Here is an 18,372-nt window from a genome sequence, read left to right on the forward strand (position 1 = left end):
TCCCAAGGAGCACAGTAAAGTCCGTAATAAAGAAGTGGCAAGTGTTTGGTACTACTAGAACCCTCCCTGGATCCGCCCATCCGAAGAGCAAGGAGGAAACTGGTAAGAGAGGCTACCAAGAGGCTAATGGCCATTTTGAAGAAGTTACAGGATTTTATGGCAAAGATGGGTCATTGTGTGCATATGACAACAATTTCACAAGCGCTCCACAACTGTGGCTTGTTCAGGAGGGCTGAACGGAAAAAGCCACTTCTCAAGGAAGGTCACATTAAGGCTCATTTGAGCTTTGCAAGAATGCACCTTGAAGATTCTGATGCCAAGTGGAAAAAGGTCTTATGAGACCAAAATTGAACTATTTGGCCTCAAAACCAAATGGTACACCTGGCGGACATCCAATGCAGCTTACCATCCACAACACACCATACCTACGGTAAAGCATGGAGATGGCAGGATCCTGTTGTGGGGGTGTTTCTCTGCCGCAGGGCCTGGGGCTCTTGTTAGGGTAGAATGAAAAATGGATGGGGCAAAATTCTTGAGGAAAACCTGTTACCCTCTGTCAGAAAGTTTAAGATGGGCAGAATATTCACCTTTCAACATGACAACGACCCGTTGCACACAGCAAAATTGACCACACAGTGGCTGAAGGAGAAAAAAGTGAATGTCCTTGTGTGGCCCAGTCAGAGCCCAGACATAAATCCCATTGGAAAATATGTAGAAAGATTTGAAGATAGCAATCCACCAACGCTCACCATCCAATGTGACCGAACTTTACAGTTCTCCAAAGAAGAGTGGGCAAATCTTGCTCAATCTAGATGTGCAAAGCTGATAAGAGAATTATCCCAACAGACTCAAGGCTGTCATTAAAGCAAAAGGTGGTTTAACAAAATATTGACATTGGGGTGTGATCCTTTATTGATTTCAGTATGTCTTGTTTTTGATTTTTGTATAATTTTTCTGAACTGTAGCTGTGATCTCTTTCACTTGGATGTTATAGGTTGCATTGAGTAAGTAAAGCTGGGAAGAAATATTTTTTATTTAAGGCTGTAAAGCAGAAAAGTGGGAATATTTCAAAGGGGACAATTCTTTTCTATACCCACTGTACATTTAGCACACTAGTGTGTTCACAAGAAAGATTTTATGGGTGTAAGAAGGTAAAGTACTGAAGATTAACTTTCACAAGACTGACTTTGGAGCAAGAAATAGGGAAAAGTAGATTACATCACCTCATTTAAAAAACAAAACAAAAAAACCCACACGCTCTGGTACACTCATATTAGCACTAACATCACACATTTTACAGTCTCCTTTGCCAATAGGTCTTACAGCTGCTGCCATATCACGCACATAAAGTAAGTACTTTAACCTGGCATACACCTGAAGGTCGTGAATACTATCCATTCACACTCAATGTCTCAAATTCAAACATGGAGGGGACGCTTTTCCAGAATTTTGCCAAACCCATTCAAAACCCTGGTATCATCTATGCACTCCTATCACATTATCAGTGCCCATTTTTAAGGATAGGGCAGAAGGAAAGCAAGGACAGAAGTGTTAGGCAGGATATGAATGGTACCATATAAAATAGCAATTAAAAAACTAGAGAGCAAATTCTGAAAAAAAATTTAAATATTGGAAACTTCTCAACTTAAAATGTAAAGGGACAGTAGCTGCAGAGATGGTTACCAAAGCAAAAAAAGTAATTCAACAAAAGCAAAAGTTTTGAAAACTGTAGTGATCAAAATTAGAGAGCTATTATAACCTTACTGCAGTGGAATCCTGCAAAAGGATTTTGTCAACACTAAGACAATTACAGCTTTCAATATTTAAAAGGGTAGAGGACCTTGCTTCCAATGACTTTGACACATCTGTGCCCACAGGGCAGAACCAATTTCTTGCACTGCTCTGGCTCAACTGTGTTCCAATGGTCTTCCAGATTCTTCCACAATTCAATGACTGTAGCAGGTTTTGTTGCCATAGCTTTGTCACTAATTCTCTTTCAGAGATTCCCAATCGGGCTCAGATCAGGACTCTGGGGGCTGGTCATTTCATAACTTGGATATTCACCACTTCTAATAACTGCTTCACCTGATTTGAAGTGTGGCAAGGGACACTGATATACATAAAAATAGCCGCCTGATTAGGGGATGCTCGCAAGGATGGAACTACAGGTTACTGAAGGAGATTCTGATACACAACAGCATTCACCTCGCCATGTAGTTCCTGCTGCAGATAACATCCCCCACACCGCAATGCTTCCTCCTCTAAACTTTACTGACTTCTCCACACTTTGGGGTCAATTTTTCCGTAATTTGACCCCAAACATGTTCCCATCTGAACCATCTAAATTAAATCAGTTCTCCTCAGTCACACAAACCCCCTTGAAAGGCTCCGTATCATCCAGTTTTTTCATGCACTCATTTTATGTGGGCAACCAGCCTTCTCAGGACTTGAACGACTTTTATATAAAAAGAGTATTGAAGCGGTACAAAGAAACAAATTCTGCTTTGGGAATGACCAACTTCTCTTCCAATAGCGGAGAGGGTCATCCAAACAACTTGATTTCACAATGTTTCAGTTAACCTACAGCGGCTCACCATCTTGCAAAATGCCTACCAATGTTTACTATTCGATTGGTGTTGCATTGATATTTCAAGACATTCTCCAGATTAGAATCAGCTGTTAACTAGAATTCTATAAATTGTAAATGCTGATCTTATCTTGTTTAAATCTTTGAGATGTGGGAGTTTTCATTGATAAAATATTACAATACGACTTCCATTCATGTTGAGAATACTTGCCTTGGATAAGTAGTGACTTTGTAAATTACAAAAATAATTTGTTCTCCAATGTTGGTCGCTAGTGTATATAGCGAAGAATAACTGAACACACAGAACAAACATATATCTCAATTTAAGATTTATTGAAAGTGGCTTTTAAATTTGCCTGTTTTGAATGTGTAAATCATTAAGGCCTGAGCCAAGTAGATTTCAAGTCTAAATACTTTGGTAACTGCATCAAAATCATAAGAAATCACACGTCTGGGGCAAAGCAATACGGAACAGGTGTTGCATTGTTTAAAGCAGAGTTTTACTCACAAAAAGGATGTCACTATTACAGGACTCGAGGTTCAAGGTTTCATATTCAAGTTTATTTGAAATGCCACCGCAGTACAAAACATTTCACAAGTAGCTAATTACATAAAGTATAGAACAAAGGAATACCACCCCTCCCACTCAGGCAAGTTGGCACTCTAAAGTTACTACAGGCATCTTGCCACAACCCAATGCCCAACTCCCCCCACCAAAATAATAAGGGAAAAAAAAAACAAAAAAAAAAAACACAAATCTAACTGAACACTACAAGACAGTGGCGCTCTTTGAACGACGAAGTAAAAGCACCTAAAATGTTCTCACAGGGCGAGGAATGTGCTGGAGCTCTCAAAGGTGCATCTATCAGTCTTGCAACAGTAAAGCCTAGCGCCGCTGCTGACCAGGTCGTGATGGTGGACCTGCACAGTAAACAGACATTAGTTTATTGCATCCTTTCTGAAATATGCATCAATTTAGTGCGACTCATCACAGAACACATACAGCCACACTGAAACAATCTTATTTACAATGTTGTAAGTACAACACTGATGTCAAAAGATGCAAAAAAGACAGTAGAACAGAGTAGAATTATACATTGGTTAGCAGTGTTTAACGTCTTCTCGGAAGGAGCTGGCCCAAGCCCATTTCAATTGACTACATCCATCAAACCACAAGCATATAGAAATTAAATGATTAATGGCTAAACTAAGCAGCACTATAACAGGATCAAGCATTCAGTAAAAGACCCAAAACCAGAATTTTTTGGAAAACATTTGTTGCAGCAAAAATATGTATAATCATAGGGAAAAGACATCAAACTAGACCTCTACTTCAGCCTACTCCTCTCAGCATTAACACTTCAAATAAGTACACAAACTGATAACTGGTTAATGCCATGTAGGGTACCAATCAAACTGCTGAATTCTAAGGTCACAGACAGAAACAGATTAAGACATTTGACTGAAATTCTCAAAGTCATTGAAAAATGTGTTTTGTAAAATGAGAAATGAATACAATTGTGCAGTAGCTTCTTTGAAATACAATTAAACCTGGAGGAATACATTTTTATTCCAAGACAAAAATCATAGTTTGAAAGAAGATTCTTATAAAGGGGAACTCATATGTAGATTGACACACTGATTTTTGTGGTTTTAAATAGTAAAATTGTGTCCTTTTGGGAGTATTAAGAATTTCTTCAGAACTAATTCTACAGGAGAAACAAGTGAAAAGCCTGTTGTAAAAGAACAAAGGAGGTGGGGCCCTGTGAATGTACAAAATAAGGAATAACTACATCATCTTGTGGGCTAAAAATGTAATGATTTATAAAACTGAAGATGACTAATGCTACCATCGAACTGATACATACCTGGAGTTGGTAGAAGGGCAGGCTTTTCTCCCAACAAAGCCTTCTTTGAAGGGTTTAAGGGACCCTGCCCAAGACCAGCACGTGAATGCATCGACAAGAGGGGAGGTGGCTTTGATTTAGGAAATGACCCTACAAGGGGGGGAAAAAATAAAATGAAAGTCCAAATACAACAAACACTGCAATATACCATACCTATAAGCCTTGCACGCTAGACTGCTTACACAGTTTGAGTTATCTGCTCTAGAGCACCCGATGATTAAAAAATGACTAGTTTTGGTTTATAGGCTAACATATAGAAACATCCTTGACAGGACTTGAAACCAGTTACCTGGAGTTGGAAGCAGAGCTCCACTCTGTCTGTCCCCCATACCAGGAGGGCCAGGTGGGGAACGACCTGGGTGATCTTGCAGCACAGGATGGCCTGGAGTTGGAAGAAGAGGTGGAGGCTTGTTAAGACCACCAACCCCTTGGTTTCGGACATTTGGATAGGAACCATTACCAGTATTTAGTTGAGTTGCTGAAAAAAAGTAATAGTAATTGCACATCAGAAATGCACTTAAAGCTAGATAGCAATTTCTACACATTTTGGTACCAGAAAACTACTTCCACAAGGTGGTGACATATGTATATACAGAAGAGAACAGCATTAATAAAATAGGATGATTTCAAACAGTGTTAAAAGGCACACAATGTCATTAGGACCAAAAGTTATCAAGTAAGGGGTGCCAAATCTAACCGAGGGTATTTTGACAAAACATCAATTCTTGTGGCTTAGGGGAATAAAAACTGAAAAATTCTCCTTGATAAGTCTGACTTCAATAAGCTTCAGTTCTGAGTTTTTCAATCTGCACATTTACCAGGAATCTAATGTACAGAGGTACTGCTATGTTCAGAACATTACCTTCCATTTCCTCTTTCCTTGTCCTCACATACTCCGCTATTGTGTTCAGCTCTTCCAAATACAAATGTTTCCCTTCGCTCATCAGGAAAAAGAGGTGGCGAATGCTCAGGGGTATTGTATATTTGTCACTTTTCTCACGCTCCAGATAGTCATCAGCGAGGTCAGCAGCCTTCATTGCAATCTCCTCTCGTTCTTTCTCCAAATGCTCAGCATGCAAACGTCTGTGCTCAGAGGTCACAAAATCCAGTGCACGCTCTGATGGCATGTTCCGATGTACTAAAAAAGGGAGAGTTGTGTTATTGCAGCCTTGAAAGACAGCTGCCAAAGCAGCACGCAGTATAGCTTACAGGGCTGGGACAATAGCAAGGGACTGACAAAAAGCAAAAAAAAAAAAAAAAGAAAAGAAAAATGGGCTCCAACAGGTTCTTGGCATAAAACGATGGTGAAAACTTACATTACTGACAGTTGCATCTATGGGCAAATTTTGCCACACAACTATCAGGTAAGTTTAATATAACATGAATATGATTAAGATTACTTGCAGATTACTTATTCCTTAAATCAATCCAATTCACTCCAACAACAGCTTCCCATTTGGCTCAGTCCTTTAATATTTAAAGTTAAAACATTAAGCCTAAAATTAAAATGTACAGTCTGACCAAGTTAGGAGCTGACATTTACTGGTCTTGCACGCTTATCAAGTTTGAGACATGTCCATGTACTGAACTGCCTTTGTGCTACCTCCACATAAGATAACCAAGTCTGATAAAGACATTCATCAACCAGTTTTACCCCAGAAGCTTTTAACCTCTTTATATAGCTATACTAGAGAAACCTAACATGTCAGAACTTATGAAAACATGGATTGCATTAATACCTGGCTAACCATTAGCAATGCTATTCTTTACCTTCAAAGGCTTCAAAATCCATATTTTAGACTGAACTGTAAGGCAATAAAGCCACATAAGACAAATAAATTGAAGGAACATTGACCAGATTATTCTACCAATATGAACAGTTTTAAAAATTTACTAAAAATGTCCAACTTGCACTGAATGATCACAAGGATTCATCTGATATTCAAATATATGTTGTGAACAACATGGTGGGAGTTTCAAATGCTCATAAATTCAATGATCACCATGGAATCTACCACATTACCTTTTGATTTTGAGCACACTATGATACAGTGAAGCACTACACATACACACACAGTAAATGGTACTGAATCGGTGTGCTGTGAGGAATAAAAGGTTTTTGAGGCTGGGGTCTGAAGCTGCAAGGTCTTACTGTATTTAAGTTTTTCAATACACTGAACATAAAAATTGAGCCCACTTCTTCAAAAACTGAATTATTCCACAAAAACTTAAGTTCCAGTACCGATTACCTCAATCTGGAGTGAGTCACCAGTCCATCACCATCAAAATCAAGGATAGAAATTTACCGACATGCGAAACAAAATACAAGACAGTAAGAAGGGCTGTGACAGAAATAACAAAAGGGAAAAGACAAAGGGGAGTGGTAAAAAAATAAATTAATTAAAAAAAAAAAAAAAACAAACACAGAAGGAAACATAATGGGGTAAAGACAAACCCCCACCCCCAAAAAAGACAGGATGACAAACTTACTTTGTGAAATGTGTAATGGTATTAGTCTAAAATTAGGTAAATGCCTTTGGTTGTGTTTACTGATTTATACAATATACTTGCAAAGAGAAAAAAACCCGACACGCAATAAACATTAAGAATGTTTATTTTAGCTACGTGGCACAATACAAGTGTCCCCCACCCAATTTTTTTTTTATGTAAGGCTTTAATCTTATTAAGATTTGTAGTATAAGTTCAAATATATGGTAAGGGAATTAGAAATGTTATACTGCTTTTGCTGATGTGCTCAGATGATGTGCTGAGACGTGAGTTTGCATTCAGTTGTACCAGCTACATGTAAATTTCAATAATAAGGTTCAAGGCCACAGAACACTGTCAAGATGACAACTTTAAAAATTATAAAGTGTAGAGGATGCTTTAGCATCTCTAACAAATGTAAACAGTGCAACAAGTGGCATGTTTACTAAAAATGTAAACAAGCCAAAACACTCGAAAGGAATATCAAATTGACAAAATGGATTAAAAGCCAAGTAGTAAAACGCAAAGCCACAAAAAGGTCACGCTGGGATTTTAATGTTCCTTTATAATCCTTCTCAAGCTTGTATGTCTGAAGCATGTCACATAAATTCCAAATTTATACAATGGTGGAACCAAGCAAGAAATTTATTAGACTAAATATATTGAATCTGTTACTGAAAGATTGTATGCAATGTACATTTCAGGCTTTTTCTTGTAAAATGTGTACAATTTAGATTTCAAAAACACTGATGCCTTTAACAGATACCTACAAGAAAGGCAAATAGAAATTGCATGCCAAAATGGCAGTATACCATGGCCTTGTACAGTATAGGTCGACTTTAAAAGAGATGTGGAGAAGAAATATAGTTGTACCTTTGGGAATGGGAAGATATCACTTCCACAAAACCCAATATAGAAATGTATATAAAATACACATTAACAATTATTGCTAATAATTAGTATCCCTCTAAGAATGTGAAAGCCCTGCATTACTTTATTTAGTAAGCCAATTAACTTATACTTTAAATTAGTTTCATTTCATATTTACATGTATACAGTCTTCCTCATAAAGTCCTTCTTTCTGCAAGGTTTGAAAATTAATCCTTACTGCATTTGAGAAACTTCTGAGTACATGTGACATGTGTGCATGTGACAGACAAGAGTTAAACATGAAAATTAGGCTGTGTGGCTCAATTTAATTTTAAGATGGTATATGGCCATTTCTGCTGGTAGGAAAGTATTAACTTACTTTTGAGAGACTCGTAAAATATGATTACGGTGCAAGACGAAAGTGCTACATTTGAGTGCTCGACGAGAATACAAAAGGGAGAACCGTCATGTCGGACATCCTGAAGGGCACGGGTGAGACCTGACTCCGAGTGCAGGTAAATCATTTCCACCACAAGGCCACGGTCCTGCAAACAATGGCCTAGCGATTTTGCATAATCCCTTAAAGAAAAGAAAGAGCTGGTTACTTGGCAAAGAATATAAACAATGATAGAGCTGGATTATGTGACTATGTGGATGAGACATCCTGACTATGTCACTCAACATATCCAAGAGCTGTGGATGTGTTTGAAATTAGCAGCAGAAAGGCTTCAGATGACCAAACAAAAACAAAAAAAAAAACAAATAACCAGGTTTACTTGTATCTGACTAAACTTGGATAAAAAACAGATTGTGACTCCCTCTGACTTTCCCTTACCAAATTTATATTTTTAAGTATCTAGGCAGGAATTCTACAGTCATTTCCCAGGATTAAATTTTTTTAGTCATTTAGTTTTGTGCCACGACTTTAGTAGTGGTAGTAATAACTATAATAAAAAGGCACAATGCATTCTCAGCGGCAAGTATTTGCTATTCTACTTCGAAAGACTGATGGGAAATTAATTTTGAGTAAAAACGCAGTAAGCAAGCTAGCTTCTGAATCATTTTTACACGGAGACTGGTTCAGTAAGTATGTACAGGGTTAGAAAATGTCCCTGCCTATGGCGAGTGTTGCAGGAACGGCACGATTTAGGCATAGCTTTATATTGTGGGCTATCGAAATGCATTTCATGATTGTCAAATAAAAACAAGTTTTATAGGAGTCTCCCCCTTATAGTAAAGTTTTGCTGTGTTGCTGCAAGGAGAAACTTTAAATATGGTGCAGTGTCGCGTTAACTATTTGCCTCTAAACTAAAAAAATAAATAAATAAAAATTATGCATTTGCGTATTAAGACAACAGTGACAGACTCAAATTTCCAAATCTGTCATTACCTCTAAATACTGCAACATTAGTGAAAATTTTAGCATTATTTGTAATCAAATGGGAATACGCTGGGAATTTTAGCTACTTCTCAATTGCCATAGCATGAGGGTGACGATTTGGCAATTGTCTAAAGCATGGCAAGTGGAACTAAACTATTTTAGCATTTTAAAAATGTTTGCAGGTTGTATTTTGAAGTTGGATCTAGAGCAACACATCCCAAAAAAAAAAAAAAAAATCCTAATAAGGACATCCTGGAAAAGCAGAAGGGATGTCACGAATATACACCTTAGCCTTTCACTGTGACACTTATTAAAACTGATACCCTCTATCTCCACTGCTTAAAACAAGCCTGCCAGTGGCTCCTTGGCTATAAATACTTAAGCCTGAGGAAGGAACCCAACTTACGTCTGCTGCTTTGTCACAGAGAGCACAACGCAGTCGGCTGGCCTCTGCCGGTCATACTCCTCCTGGATCTGTTTGTAGAACTGCTGATATAAGGAATTGCGCCGATCTGCTGGCGTAAAACCCTTGGCAGGTGCTGCAACAACAGACATTTGCATTAGCTGTTCAATAAATATTTTATGGAATACATTTCTCATGTCACACCATTTAAAGGTGCTTTAAAATACATATACCTTGAAACACACTGAAAGTGCAAAATAAGGCAATTCCAATAAATGATGGATAACAGGGAACAAAAAGCCTAAAGCAGTATGTTAATCCCAGATCCTTGAGGCCTGTTATGGCTATAGGTTTCTATTCTAGTCACATAAAATGGTAACAAATTGCTTCTGCAAATAGAACATAATTTTACATTAATTTTAGCTTATGTATTTTAAGCTTCTAAACTCTCTATTCTTTTTCCTTTAGCCTGCAGCTAAACAATGAGATGCAAATCAACTTAAACATTCACCTAAACCAATTTTTTAATTAGAAGCCAATAGGTGTTGTTAATTAAACCTGTTATTTAGTTTCATAGACTGCTATGTTCTAATTCTCCATTTCAAAAAAAATTTTAAATTTTCTTCTTTGAGAACACCATCCAAATATTTTGTAGACCACAACATATAAATTCTCAGACATTCACTTTTCCTTATAAACTTTTTTTGAAACACAACTTGCAGATTTATAAGTGATTAATTCAATTAAAATTAAGTCCAAACAAGTATGTTCCAATAGCTGCAGGAAAATGTTTAATAATCAATAACTGAAATAAAAACTTGCAAGAACTGTAAACTTAAGGCATATCCTGGAACTACTACATCTTGAAAGAGGTAGTTTATTTACATGTTTTAAGCAAGGTTGAGTTGATTGCTTTATATTAAGGCGGTTAAACTGTATCCCTACAGCTTTCCTTTTAGTTCAAAACTCAGCAGGTTAGATAAAGTAAAAAGTATGATCATGCATCTCCAGTTATTAATTAACTTCACTGGTTTCTAGTCACATTTAGATACATTTTAAAGCTCTCCTTTTTTGCACAAACTCAATGATTTAGCCCCTCTTACAATATAAAACCTAGTACTTACTATAATCCAGAAAGTAAATAATGAAGAGGCAAGACTGTTTAAAATTCAAAGGATTAAACAAATGGCACCTTTGTTTGAAAATTAAAGAAGACATCACATTTAAACATAAAAATTTAAACCATAGCCCAATCTCTTTAGAGAGCTCACATTGGGGCTTATCACATGTTTAGTTAATTCAAAATGTGCAGCACAAGTCTTATTTTGTAGGTCATCTTTGCATCGTTCCTAGCAGCTAGTCAGCCCTAGAATGAATGTGTCACCGATTTTTAGACATTACTGATCTAAATGAAACTTATCTGTGCAATGATTCATTATAGAACACAGCTGAACATGGACTGCTGGGATCAGGCTTTAATTAAAACAAACCACTATGAATATTTCAGTATATTTTGCATGTAGCTTGTTAAACTTTTTTTTTCATTTAAAAATTTCATTCAATTGTACTATATGGGCAATTACTGAATATTGAGTGCACGGGTACCCCCTTCAAGAATATACTAAAATGTATTAAATGAGTCTACAGTGGAAACAGTTATACACTAAACAAAACATATTACAATATAAGGTATGTCAAACAGCAGAGTACAACATTGTCCCTATAAAATACAGACACTTACCATTTTGGGAGTACTGATATCTTTCATAATGGTCCTCAGCACCTGATGAATAGTCATACTGCTTGCTTAACATCTCTTCAAAACTAGAAGGAAGTAAAAAACACTTCATATCAGTATTAAAATCTTATGCCATTTTAATGTTGTGAAAAGATGGTATTTTTGTAAAATGGTGCTTGGAATGCAGTAAAACAAATGCATTTTTAAACTTGCAGTAACCATTGTGTGTTTGCCAAAAGTGACTACCAAAAATAATTGGATATCAAACTTGCACAAATAAAACTATTTGCCAAAATGCAACACATTTAATTTCACTCAATGATAAAGCAGATCCACCACCAACTGCAGGTTGTATTTAAATTGCCAGGATGCAATAAACAATTGATGAAGGGGCCACAGAACCAAGGTTATTATAGTTAATGAAAACTATAATCAAAACTGAAACTATTAAACATTTTCACAAACTGAAATAAAATAAAACCAAAATGAAAAACAAACTAAACGAAACTGAAGTACCTGGAAAAACTAAAAAATTTACTAAAAATATTTTTAATTTTCATGTTGAACAGTGACAAAGCAAGCTAAATACGGGCATGTAAAGTATGTGAAACAAAGCGACTTACATGCCGCATTTCTTTGCGCTTGTTGTAAATCAAGATGTTAACTCAAACGCCTGAAATTGGAATGTGCTGGTCAACAAAACCTCTACCAAATGGATGGAAAAGTCACGAGTGAGTAATGTTTCAGTTTATTTCTCAGGTGCATGCTTTTTGTTGACAGTGACTCATCTGTCACTTCGCACAGGAGAAATCGTTTTTACTTTCTCATACTATATTTTCTCTATACTTGGTGTAACCATGAAAATAGTCGACCAAGATTTTCATGAATTGCTATTTTAGACATTCGAGTCTAAAAATACAGTTTTTTCAAATTGCGTCTGTGTGTGTGTATTTTATATATACACACATACATACACACACAATAACTCAAAAACGTAAAAGTAGATGGGTGAAATTTGGAATGTGGTTGTTAAACCTAAATTGTAGATCTGTATTAACTTTTGGGCCAAATCCATCAACCGGAAATGGTAATTTACTTGAACACATACTCAATTTTATTCATGCAGCAGCAGAGTCCGATTTATTTAACATTACTTTTACAATTGCTCAATATATTAATTTGATTTGTTGTTGATATTTTTATATTATTTACATTAAACAACCATCATTGCCTTGCGGTTTACTTCTCAAATATCCATCCCCGTGTTTGAGTATACGAGAACGTCTAGGGGAGACCACTCCCAATTTTTGAAAAATAAAACGACACTGACTGAGAGACTTTCTAGGTGATCACACAAGATCAGCACATTGTTACTAACCAATCACTTCTGCTTTAAAAACGTCATTTAACAATTAAGCAATACTAACTTTGTAAAATTCCTCAGCTGGTAACGTTTTTACTGAACTAGAGGTAGGTAAGCGAAGAGTCTGCCAAGTGATGAAAAACTAAACATACTAATATGTTTTTGTATTTATTCTATATTTTAAAATATTTGTGTCCTCCTTTTTATCCAATGTTTCTCTCTCATATTTGATAGTTGAAATATTCTTTGTTCTTAATATCAGCTTAACGTCCGATACTCTGTCATTTTGCGCCCTTCCATACACCTATTACGTGCTCTTACTCTGCTTATTAAGGGTTTATTCTTATACATTGGCTATTCAAGTCAGACCACCCCTAACCTTCACACTAAATGCTTGCTTTTCTTTGTGTCCTTCAATACAGCAAGGCGATATATGCACACTGATTCAAGTCTAAGAGTTCTGTTCTTCCTAAGCCCCCCTGATTTTCATGATCACACCTGCCAGAACACAGTGGAATCTGTTTTCTGATATCTTTTCAGGACTGAAGGTGACAAAAACCCTGTCTATAAATTGTATGTGCCTGAGATGGAATCTAATAGAGCCCAGTATGGGAGATTTTTGAATGCAATATCGAAAGCATTCATTATAAGCACATTGTCTTGGAGCAGGATATTTCATGTGCTGTAGTCATTAAGTAAAAAACCCTCAAACCTTAACATTCACCTAAATTTCATCAATTGTCCATTCTGGGCAATAAAAAGGAAAAGTGCCAAGAGTCAGTGCAGATTTGTTAAGCACAAATGACATAAAATATTTTGAAAATGATAAAATTATGTAAAATTGTTCATATTCACTATCAAAATTGTGTAAAATTGTTCATATTCACTATCTGGTTTTGATTATGCTTGATTTTATCAGACAAAAACAAAAGCAGATAGTAAACCATGTAGTAGAGTATGCTTCATTAAACTCATATCCAGATCTGTTAAGTGTACACAGTTCTGTCCGATTGAGATGTCTGCCACAAAACAACTTTGAAGGAGCTCCATGCCATAATTTGTAAAACTAAAATTGAAACTAATAGATATAAAAATAAAATAGAAATGGCGTAGTGAAATAAAATCTCGATTATATAAAAGAAATCCTAAGTCAAGACATTTTGAAGAGATTAAGTCCCGTGAGATGAGACTTGACATGATTGTTTCAAGTCTCAATCTCCTCTCAACAATATTTAAACACACACACGGTCCTCTCGCATCTCATTCGTGTGAATGCTTTTCACAGACACATTTCCTGCTCTCTCAGCACTTATAAATTTTACTTTTTCTTCAGTTTAAGTTCCCAATTAAAGAAGACATATGTCCAAATCTTATTGAAGAATTTCATCCAGAAGGGATATCAACAGAAGAAATGAGTACACTGGCAATCCTAGCACCGAGAAACGAATTCAAACAAATTAACGTGAAAATTGTCGATCGGTCACATGGCAAATTGGTTAAACGCGTATCAATAGACTATGCTGAAACAGTTGGTGGTGATCGTGCAGAAGATGAAAACATCAACTTACAATATCCCGAAGAATAACTACAATTGTTAACACCGTCCGGTCTTCCACCGCCCGAATTACTGTTGAAAGAAGGATGTATCTAAGAAAGGTAATGTAATACACCTTCCCTGGATAACATTAGACAACAAAGGAGATCTTGATATGCCATTTGTATTAAAACGTTAACTGCTTCCCATTAGAATAGATTTTGCAAAGACAATTAACAAATCACAGAGACAAACGAAATTATCTCACGGGCAGTTATATGTTGCGTTGTCACGATGTAAGTCCAAACACAGAATCAAAATTCAATGCGATATTGATGAAAATTTCATTCAAAAGTTTTACAGCAAAAATGTTGTTTAAAAAATATTTGCGTGCTAATTTCAAAGCCAAACAGAACGAAATCATATAATGCAACGAAAAACTTGAACACAACATGAAACAACTTACTTTAATATTATGTTTTACTATTTTTTAATATGGTTAATTACTCGCTGTAATGTAAAATAGTTCTATTATGCATATGGAACTCCCCCCATGAAAATAATCTGTTTAAATTGTACATCTGCATCCCCATACGAGAGTGGCAGAATTGAAAAGTGGTGTACGCACAGTGCGGACTCTGGGGTTGGCGAGCGAAGCAAGCAGGGAGCAAAGCCCCCTAGTCTAAATTAAAACTAAAAATACATGAAGGAAAACTGAAATTAAACTGAATTTCTAAATAAGGTCAGAAAAAACAAATATAAAAAGGCAAAACTATAACCACCTTGCAGAGAACAAACATATAAACAAAACCTGCTTGCACTAATGGAAGCTAAGTACAGTATATGGTGCATTAATTTGCCAGTAATCTGACTGGATGAATTTTTCAAAATGCCAATGCAGACACAGTAAACACCCAGGTCAGCAAAAACAAAAGAATTCCACAGAGGGGCATAAAATAGCAGGGTAATTAATAAAACATGCACTGTTATGTGTTGGAACATAAAGACCTAAACTTTCCCAATTCAAAATAATTTTGTCCATACAATCAAAGTAAATGCGGCCGTAAAAGCAAACAAAAAAAAAAAATTTAGTGACATACTTTAAGACAGAGGTTCTCATTTCCCAGTGGCAACTTCCTATCGATCCACAAATACGAAAAATTGAACTTTTTTTAGCAGAAATATAAGGTGCGTTTTACACCCTGAAATTCATGGGCATCTCATTTTTACATTTTCTTTTAAAGCTTTTATTTAAAACAATTTTTGTTAACATGCACATATGTGGTTATGATAAAGTAGTAACAGCTGGTCTTTAACATTCCTCCTTGTTTGGCAATGTCTATGTCATTTTTTGTGTAGTCCATTCATAAGCACCCACAATAAAGCTCTACTCTTACTTGCGTGTATCTTCATTAAATGCGTCTTTTCTTTCGTCTCTGCCTGGATATGGAGCCATTCGAAAGGGTTTAAAGGGCCTGATGATGCTGCAAAACACGCACACAAAAATCACTTGCAAATAAAACAAAAATGAAGTGTACATATGAAATCCAATACTAGTCCACCGAGAACAAATTTAGACTTGACCATTCACATCTAACAGAGTAAGGTCTCTCCTACTTAAAGAGGATCGGAATTTTCCCTGCTCCAGCTTGATTACTGAAAGACTGTATTGAGATGATTATCAACCCCCTATTCTTTTAAAATAGGGAAGTGAATAAATGGTTGAATGGGCTTTAATGAACTGCTGGAAAACTAATTATACCTGTTGACCTCATGTGGCTTTGATTAATAAAGATGCAACATCTTACCTAATAATTAAAAGTCTTATAGTAGTTTTATCCCTACATTCAATCAAAATGCCCAATGCAGTAAAAACATATCAAAACAGACTGTATGTCCTCTTGAGGTTCACCCTCAAAACACATCTAGCATTAACCAATATGGTAATTTCCCAAAATCCCTGTCTCACCACTGATTGGGAAATACTACATAACTCTCCTGGACAGTAATTTAAAAAGTAAAATTTGGACTAACGTGTAACTTCTCTGATAGAGAATTTTATACCATTTCAGATTAGCGACAATATTCAGTATTTGTCCATGAGAAATTGTTGCTAATTACTCAAAAATGCATCAGCATTATTACGCAAGAACAAAATAAGGGCAGTAAAGAACCATAAGAGACTGGACCATGCTTGAAGACCCACCATTTTTTTACCTGCATTATTATCAATCTTTAATTTAATATTGTTTTTTTGTATCAGTAAAGCGATGCTGGAGTATGTGAATTTCCCCTTGGGATTAATAAAGTATCTATCTATCAAAAAGAAAATACAACCTATATTTCCATAGTGTACTACTATAAGAATCAAATGGGGTAATGCAGCAATATTAAAAGATTGCCCAATAAATCAAATCTGTTTTATGGTAACACTGGTTTCACTGGAAACACCACAGCAACCAAGACACAAGTAACATTCAGCTATTGCTAAGCACAGAGACAAACAGGAAAAGAAATGTTCTTACCCTCCACCAGCAAGTGGTCCTCGATTCCTTGTGACCTTCACCCACGACGACATGTTCAATCTTTAAAAGAAAAAAGGAAAAGTTGGCTTTAAGTCTTTGCTCACTAGGGTCCACGGATTCTGAAATTTTTGTTGTGCATCCAGACACACGACCTGCCTAATTAAATGGGAACAGCAGACTTAATTCTTTTAGAAATTAACTTGAAACATTGGTTCAGGAAGGCATTTAACTTGTCCTGACCTGCTGATCTTTCTTTCAGTTTACCCTGGTTGCCCAGTTGCTAAAGATAATTTGCTTGTATCACAAATTATGTTGTGTTCAGGGTTTTCTTGGAGTATTTTGTATTTTTACCCTGGTTTATTGTCTCTTATTGGAACTCGTTGCTTTGCGTTTCCTGTATTTTACTTTATTTAGGGTCTTATACGAATATATGTATCCAGCATTGCTCTATATATGCCCTGTTCATTCTAAATTTCTGTGAAGCACTTCTGAATCAGATAAAGAGGCTTTAGAAATACAATATATTGTTGTGTCAGTCAACTCATATACTTTTCCGTCTTAAACTGCAATTAACATATTAGGTGCCTGATGTCCCAATTTTTAGCAACCGTCTCATGCAACCGAACTGTTGTCGCACTATAATCGTCTAATAGCCATCGCGATGCAAAATATTTGGATGCAGCACCGACTCTGTTAAAGCGCCAATCTTGAATTCAAGTTTCTCTCTTATTTAACCTAAAAAGTGTACTTGGGATTCCTTATACTAACTCGAATACAGTACGTTTTGCCAGTTTTATTTGAACGATTTTGTGTATACTACGACTTGGCCACAACTGAATCGAAGTGGTAACCTTTTGTGAAAACTATTTCACAAATTTGCAAATTTCACTTCAGATTTACTCTACCTAAAGTGTAGTTAAAAACTAGGTCAGTACGGATTACTAAAAGTAAATGTTGAAATATGCAACCCATATAACCTCATGCGGGCCCGTTTTCTCACACATGAAGATCTACAGTGGGTAGGCCCATTTCGTTCTCTCGTCTCCATACCACAGCCTGCAGAATCTTTAAGCGGCTTTGCCAAAGAACGTGGGCATAGGGGCTCTCCACGCTTAATTAAACGATCCTGGATACCCTATGTCCATCTCACTCTTGTTTGCACACAAGATATCACGGCCTATTCACTCGCTTTCCCGCGTCGAGGTTACCCGCTTTCAAAGGCTCTATTCTGCATCAAAACGATGCAGGCCTGTTCTTTGACGCACCTCCGCTCCAAACAACCGATTTTCAACTTTGAATGCATATGTAAAAGAAATACAATGAACACCCAAAAATCCACAGATTATATCATTCAAAAACGAAAATCAGCTATTACTTACATAGAAAGCCACTCGATATGGCAACAACACGAAAAACCTCGAGGACGACGCTCCCACTCTGAGCCGCAGACTATAAAATGTCCGTCGTAAAACTCGCGAGGATTCTAGCAAATACCTCAGTGAGGCGCTGGAATATCGCGTTGGCGCCTGGAGCGCAAAACCAATCGCGGGGGAGGGGTTTTGTTACGTCATCAACCA

General features: G+C 36.5%; 1 protein-coding gene across 1 annotated transcript; it reads right to left on the reverse strand.

Moving 5' to 3' along the window:
- Nucleotides 1-3,126: 3,126 nt before the first annotated feature.
- On the reverse strand, nucleotides 3,127-18,300 carry si:ch211-216l23.2 (uncharacterized protein LOC565061 homolog). Its single transcript, XM_028809265.2, has 10 exons — nucleotides 18,175-18,300; nucleotides 16,796-16,855; nucleotides 15,668-15,754; nucleotides 11,377-11,459; nucleotides 9,639-9,771; nucleotides 8,231-8,430; nucleotides 5,357-5,632; nucleotides 4,784-4,972; nucleotides 4,456-4,584; nucleotides 3,127-3,508 (listed from the first exon to the last, which is right to left on the reverse strand). Exons 2-10 carry the CDS (start codon nucleotides 16,846-16,848, stop codon nucleotides 3,474-3,476), a joined length of 1,185 nt encoding a protein of 394 aa, XP_028665098.1. The 5' UTR covers nucleotides 16,849-16,855; nucleotides 18,175-18,300; the 3' UTR covers nucleotides 3,127-3,473.
- Nucleotides 18,301-18,372: the final 72 nt, after the last annotated feature.

This window comes from Erpetoichthys calabaricus, chromosome 9 (genome assembly GCF_900747795.2).
Source record: "Erpetoichthys calabaricus chromosome 9, fErpCal1.3, whole genome shotgun sequence".
In the NCBI taxonomy this organism is placed as follows: Eukaryota; Metazoa; Chordata; class Cladistia; order Polypteriformes; family Polypteridae; genus Erpetoichthys; species Erpetoichthys calabaricus.

What these genes read in the sequence shown, in the direction of transcription:
- si:ch211-216l23.2 (XM_028809265.2), bottom strand. Translation starts at nt 16,848, where the DNA reads ATGTCGTCGTGGGTGAAGGTCACAAGGAATCGAGGACCACTTGCTGGT. An exon ending in GGACCACTTGCTGGTGGAGG is followed by an intron (nt 15,755 to 16,795) that starts GTAAGAACATTT and finishes CGTGTTTTGCAG; the next exon opens with CATCATCAGGCCCTTTAAAC. An exon ending in TCTGTGACAAAGCAGCAGAC is followed by an intron (nt 8,431 to 9,638) that starts GTAAGTTGGGTT and finishes CTTTTCTTTAAG; the next exon opens with GGATTATGCAAAATCGCTAG.